The sequence below is a fragment of the Pogoniulus pusillus genome (assembly GCF_015220805.1).
Source record: "Pogoniulus pusillus isolate bPogPus1 chromosome W unlocalized genomic scaffold, bPogPus1.pri SUPER_W_unloc_1, whole genome shotgun sequence".
Classification (NCBI taxonomy): domain Eukaryota; kingdom Metazoa; phylum Chordata; class Aves; order Piciformes; family Lybiidae; genus Pogoniulus; species Pogoniulus pusillus.
Window position 1 is genome coordinate 2,464,055 of NW_026974535.1, and position 6,604 is coordinate 2,470,658.

Consider the following 6,604-nt stretch of genomic DNA (forward strand, 5'->3'; position numbering starts at 1 on the left):
GACGGACTGCTCGCAGAGCAGCGAAACACCCTGCCTCGGAGCCTTTGAGAGGAGAAAAAATTGTTGGACATGGCCCGTACCCCACTGACCCTGAAGCATGGAGGCAGGAAACAATCTGGTTCCCATTCGTACCTAATAGAACGGAGGAAAGTAAAGGTAGAGGCGATGGAACCCCTGCAGAAGTGCAGTCACAAAGGGCTGCTGCGGCGGCGGCAGATCTGGCTGCGGACAGTGTGGGCTATGGCAAAGTTCCTCGGACAGATAAAGTTGAGGAACTGGTTTATGGAAAATGCGGCTCGAACGTTTTGATCTGTAGGAGGGTCGCTGACACCAGAGCCTCTGCCAGCAGAGAGGCTGCTGAGGCAAAGATTCTTTCGCCTGCAGCCAGGGGACTGAAAGCGGTCCCGGGGGAGGCGGCGAGGTCCTCGGAAGGCGAACCCACTAACGCCATCGAGCCTGCTAATGCCACTGCTCCTGCCTTAGCCCCGTTTGCCTCTGCTGAGCCGGCTGCTGTTGCTGCTGTGGGGAAGGGTCCTTCTGCCTCAGCCTCAGCCCTACTACTGCGTGTGGAACAGAGCCAGGCAGACGAACAAAACTCAGATGATGTGGGAAGCTTCCTCCCGCAGCGGAGCATGAAAGGTAAACATCAGACCCTGTGATGAGAAGTGTCCTTGGAGCCTTGAGGCTCCCAGGGGCCTGAGCCTGCAACTATGAGCAGCCCACGCACAGCTGTCAGGGGGTGGAATCTGCCCGCCTCTGAGGTGGGCACGGCCCAGGGGGCTGACTCTGGCCACCCCCCCTGGGTGGGATCCTTAAGGTGTTTACTGTAAGTTAACCTATCTCTGCCTTACACTTAACCTGGAGCCAATCTGTACCCTCCACTTGTACCAATCTTGAACTAAGTCAGTTGTCTACACCCCCTTTGGGGGCTATAAAGGTCGCTGTATCGCCCTAATAAATTGCACTGCTGCGCAGAAGCCACAGAGTCGACTCTCAGTGCCCCGATCTCTCGCCGCACCGGTCTCCGACCTCCAACAGATGGCGCCCGAACACACCGATTGAACCTCCGGACAACTCCAGGTACGGAAGACCCGCACCCCGGGCCCCCACCCCAGGCCGCGGAGAAGACGGCCGGGCCGCTTCCCCCCCCACCGCTAGGCCGAGGAGAAGACGGCCGGGCCGCTTCCCCCCCCCACCGCTAGGCCGAGGAGAAGACGGCCAGGCCGCTCCCCCCCCACCGCTAGGCCGAGGAGAAGACGGCCAGGCCGCTCCCCCCCCACCGCTAGGCCGAGGAGAAGACGGCCAGGCCGCTCCCCCCCCACCGCTAGGCCGAGGAGAAGACGGCCAGGCCGCTTCCCCCCCCACCTCTAGGCCGAGAAGAAGACCGCCAGGCCGCTCCCCCCCCCCCCGCCGCCAGGCCGCTTCCCCCCCACCGCCGGGCCGCGGAGACTACCGCCAGCCAGGCCGCTTCCCCCCCACCGCCGGGCCGCGAAGACTACCGCCGCCAGGCCGCTTCCCCCCCACCTCCAGGCCGAGAAGACAACCGCCGCCAGGCCGCTCCCCCCCCCCACCGCTAGGCCGAGAAGACAACCGCCGCCAGGCCGCTTCCCCCCCACCGCTAGGCCGAGAAGAAAACTGCCAGGCCGCTTTCCCCCCCCCCCCCCCCCCCCCCCTCGCCTCCTCCGGCCACGAAGGATATAGAGGCTTCCACATAAAAGGAGCTGGTGGAAACGCAAGAGATCGGACGCTACTATACCCCCTGCTGGGGAAACACGTCTCCTTTTTTTTCTCTCTTTTTTCCTTTTTTTCTTTCTTTCTATTTTTCCTTTTTTTTTCCTTTTTTTTCTTTTTTTTTCTTTTTTCCTTCCCCCTCGTTAAACCCGTTACTAACCAAGGGAAAGGTGTCTGCCGATACGGACGGCCTATATAGATAGGCGTTTATTAAAAAAGAAAAAAAAAAAAAAGAAGAGTCGCCGCCCATAAATATGGGGGCAAAAATTTTAATAACGGCAACTGGTGTGACGACAGGTGTGACCATATAGATGGGCACTTCTGGGGGCAGTGATCGTGCATAGTCAGATCCCCCCAGGGCAGTTGCCGCCGGAAGGCAAACGCACCGCCCACACACCCCCCCCCCCCTTCCTTCCTTCCTTTTTCTTTTTTTTCTCTTCTTCCGCGCGCTTACGGAACCTTGCCGTTACCATGGAACCTCCCAGCCGCCCCTCCCTTCTTCCGCGGTTTTTTCAAAGTATTGGTGACTCCCTTTGGGGAGCTGGCGAACCGACCACACAAGCACTTTTGGATAAACAAGTAGCAATTTCTCTCCTCTTGAACTTTTTGGAAAAGCGAGGAGTTTCCATGTCAAAGAAAAAATTGACTTCCTTAGTAGCATATGGACTAGTAAGAGGACACTTTCAAACTTCAGACTCTCTTTTTGATGAATCTGAATGGCGCCGCTGTGGCGATACTATTTTTGACCAGGCTATTGACGGTGACAAAACAGCCAAAAGCGTACAGAAGCAATGGCGTGATGTCATCAATTGCTTGAAGAAATACAGACTGGAACAGACCCTTGCAGCTACAGCAGCAGCACGGCTTGCTGACGGCTTGGACACTCGGGGGGAGAGACCACTAGAGGCAATGGTTACCCCAGCTAGCTCTCTCTTTTCCGACCTGAAAATTTCTCCAGGCACGGTGGTGCCTTTGATGACTCTCCCCAGTGCATCTACTGTTCCGATGCTGTCCGCAGTGCCGAAGCAACCGGTGCTACCAACTCCAAACGCTCCGACGCAGCCAGCAGCGCCCCAGCAACCAGCGCCGTCAACTTCAAACACTCCGACGCAGCCAGCAGCGCCCCAGCAACCAGCGCTGCCAACTCCAAACGCCCCGACGCAGCCAGCAGCGCCCCAGCAGCCGGTGCTGCCAACTTCAAACGCTCCGACGCAGCCAGCAGCGCCCCAGCAACCAGCGCCGCCTCAGCAAGATGTCCCAATGCAACCAGTGCCGCCTCAGCAGGACGTCCCGATGCAGCCGGTGCCGCCGGCTCAGGACCCTTCGTTATACCCTGCGCTGCCTCAAGACGTTCCCGACGTTCCTGCCGTTCCAGTGCAACCACCAGCACCCCCGATGCCAGCGGTACCAATTCCCCAAAACATTCCCACCATCCCTGCCGCTCCGGTGCAGCCGTCTGCCCCCCTGCTCCCAGCGCCACCGCCCTACAGTGGTCCGTTTTCCCCACTCCCGGCTTCCGCTGCCATCTCGCCACGTCCGGCGCAAACTCCTTTTGCTACATTCCGACCCGCCCCCCCGGCTGCAGCGGGCCCGAGTTGGACTTCCGCCACGGAAGCCGGTCCTTCCTCTCAAGCCCGGGAACCGCCGCCTGTGATTAACTCGGACGCTAGCGACTCCTCACAGTCCGATGCCGACGACACTATTGACAATGTTGCCGACGACTTACAGAAACTTAGAATAATGCCTTCTGGCAATGCCCAGCCCCTGGCGGCACCACAAGCTACAGAGATCACCGGGAAGACTCTCCAGCTTACACCCGTTGGTCCACAACATCGGTGGCGTGCCGTTATTCGCGACGCCTTGTTACAAGGTGATTGGGAGGCAGCTGCTGCTCTGGAAGGTGCAGCAGCATTCCCAGTTGTGGCAGCACGGACCGCAGATGGACAGCCAGGAGCCACTCACACGGCTCTTGATTGGAAACTGCTTATGCAGTTGAAAACAGCAGTATCTTCCCATGGCTTACACTCACAACCGACTAAGCAATTGCTGAATTACATCTTCTCCGCCTATGTGCTATGCCCAGCAGATTGTGAGACTGTTGCGAGACTGATTTTAACACCATCCCAGTTTATGTTGTGGGAAAGGGCATGGCGCGATGAGTGCAGGAAGGTGGTGGAGCAGCCACGACAACTAGGCGACCCCTTACTCAATGTTCAAGCAGATATACTGCTGGGAAAAGGGGCTTTCAGCTCACTGGATGCCCAGATACGTCATCCCTTTGAGTGGCATCATGCGTCCATGACAACTGCCAGAGCAGCTTTTAATATGGTGCCTACAGAGCCAAAAGCACCTAGCTATACCGCTGTTAAGCAAGGCTTGAGTGAGGACTACAACCATTTCATTGATAGACTAGCAGCTGCAGTCGAAGCAGCCACTGAGTTAGATGCTGCAACCAGACAAGCCTTTTTTCGAACCCTAGCTTTTGAGAATGCTAATAATAAGACCAAGCAGCTGTTGTCCATTCTGCCTAGGGAAGCCTCAGTGGACGATATGTTGGAGCGAGTTGCTCGAATGCCTACAAACCAGCAGCAGACATTTGTTGCAACCCAAATGGATCAAGTTCTAGATAAGCACACGCAGCTCGTAATGGCAGCACTGCGATCCGCAGATGCAAGGAATCGTGGCCGCCGAAACAACAACCCACGGAACCCCTGCTTCCGCTGCGGTCTAACTGGGCACGCGCGCGATGATTGCCCACAGGCTGCAGTCTGGTGTGACCACTGCCAACTTGATTCTCATGCAACTGCGGCCTGCAAGCGCTCGGGAAACTACCAGCGCAGCGCGGCAGGCAGCCGCGCGAGGACACAAGTTGCTGCCCCAGTGATGCTATCTGCCCAGCAACCTCCGGCAGCCTCGGGCTGGATCTTACAACAGCAGTAAGCATCACTTTGATTGACAACCGCCCAGTCCCTATTGCCACCTCCATGAAAGGCCCATTAATGATAAGTGGCAAGCCCACTGGTGCATTACTCCTGGGAAGATCTTCTGCCGGGCTGAAGGGATTAATGATTGTTCCCGGGGTGATTGATGAAGACTACACCGGTATCATACAAATTGTTGCATACACTAACAACCCACCTATCGTGGTGCCGGAAGGCAGTCGCATTGCTCAACTGGTGCCCCTGACCAACCTGCTGCAGGACATGGCCCGGGGCCGCGCCTTGCCACAAAGAGGAGATCAGGGTTTTGGATCTACAGGTGGCCTAGCCATGCTGACCCTGTCCCTGAATAGACGACCACTTGCATCAGCTATCATTAGTAATGGTCAGGACACAATAACCATGGACGTTCTCCTGGATACAGGTGCCGATATAACCATTTTTTCCATACCTGCCTGGCCCTCGCACTGGCCAGCAGGCCCAGCTAAAGACGGTATTGAAGGTGTTGGTGGAGTATCTCAGACTCTGACAAGCTCACAGCGAATCAGTATAACCATAGATGACAGGACAGGCCACGTCTTTGCAACCATCGCACCTCTCCCGCAAGGTGTAAATGCGCTGATTGGTAGGGATGTCATGACACAGATGGGAGTCGTGATGACTACTCCGCAGGTAATTTTTCAGCAGCGGCCACTGGACGGCAGCCGCCCATAATCAAACTCCAGTGGCTTTCTAATACACCGATCTGGATAGATCAGTGGCCGCTGCGAAAGGAACGGCTGCAAGAAGCACACAAGCTCGTCGAGGAACAACTTGCTGCAGGCCATATTGTACCTTCAACCAGCCCATGGAACACCCCAATTTTTGTAATACCAAAAAAGTCAGGAAAATTTCGCCTCTTACATGACCTTCGAGCTATTAACGAACAAATGCAAGCTATGGGTGCTCTTCAACCGGGCCTGCCTTCGCTATCCATGATACCAGAGAACTGGGAATTACTTGTCATAGATCTAAAAGACTGTTTTTTTACAATTCCACTACACCCTGCAGACTGTCAGCGTTTTGCCTTTACCTTGCCAGCCATTAATAAGCAGCATCCAGCACGCCGCTTCCACTGGGTGGTCTTGCCGCAAGGAATGAAAAATAGCCCGACAATGTGTCAGCTCTACGTCGACTTCGCCCTGCGTCCCATTCGACAGATGTGGAAAACGGCCATCATCTACCACTATATGGACGATATTCTAATAGCCCAGCCGGAGCCCTTCCTCGATACTCATCTGCAGCAACTCGTGACGGAACTCCAGGCTGTAGGACTTCAGATTGCCTCAGAAAAGATCCAGAGGGAAGCTCCATGGAAATATCTAGGCTGGCACATAGCCAAAAACCTCATACGTCCCCAGAAATTACAGCTGACCACCAATATTGCCACACTTAAAGATGCTCAGACATTGATGGGAGACTTGCAGTGGTTACGTCCTGTCATAGGGTTCACAAACGACGACCTACGGCCCTTAAAGCCACTGCTACAAGGCACAGACCCCGCCAAAAGGGTCAAACTCTCTCACCTACAACAGGAAACTATACAGAAACTTAGTGACATGATCACCAACAGATGGGTAGAACGAGTGGACCCAAACGTGCCTATCGACTTATCTATTATTAAGGGCGAGCACTGTATTTTTGGAGCTATCACACAGTGTAAGTTTCGATCAAAGGACCAACTGTCTGTCCTGGAGTGGTTGTTTACTACCATACAGCCGCAAAAAACAATAGAGACACAGACGTATACAATAGCCCGGTTGATTAAGAAGGGCAGGAAACGGCTATTGGACATCGCCGGAACAGAACCCGATACCATAAGGTTACCTATCAAGCGGGACGACCTGGAATGGTTCTTATGCCAATCAGAGGAGCTGCAGACCAGCCTCCTGAAT

The 6,604-nt window shown here is 55.3% G+C and overlaps 1 protein-coding gene across 1 annotated transcript; it reads left to right on the forward strand.

Annotated features, from left to right (window-relative positions):
• Positions 1–610: 610 nt before the first annotated feature.
• On the forward strand, positions 611–4,671 carry LOC135173787 (uncharacterized). The gene is made up of 3 exons (XM_064140932.1): positions 611–1,080; positions 1,896–3,325; positions 4,358–4,671. The coding sequence occupies exons 2-3, from the start codon at positions 2,203–2,205 to the stop codon at positions 4,669–4,671; spliced, it is 1,437 nt and encodes a 478-aa protein (XP_063997002.1). The 5' UTR covers positions 611–1,080; positions 1,896–2,202.
• Positions 4,672–6,604: the final 1,933 nt, after the last annotated feature.

Coding starts and splice junctions, on each gene's coding strand:
- LOC135173787 (XM_064140932.1), top strand. CDS start 2,203: ATGGAACCTCCCAGCCGCCCCTCCCTTCTTCCGCGGTTTTTTCAAAGT. Junction 3,326..4,357: donor CCCGGCTGCAGCGGGCCCGA/GTTGGACTTCCG, acceptor ATCAAGTTCTAG/ATAAGCACACGCAGCTCGTA.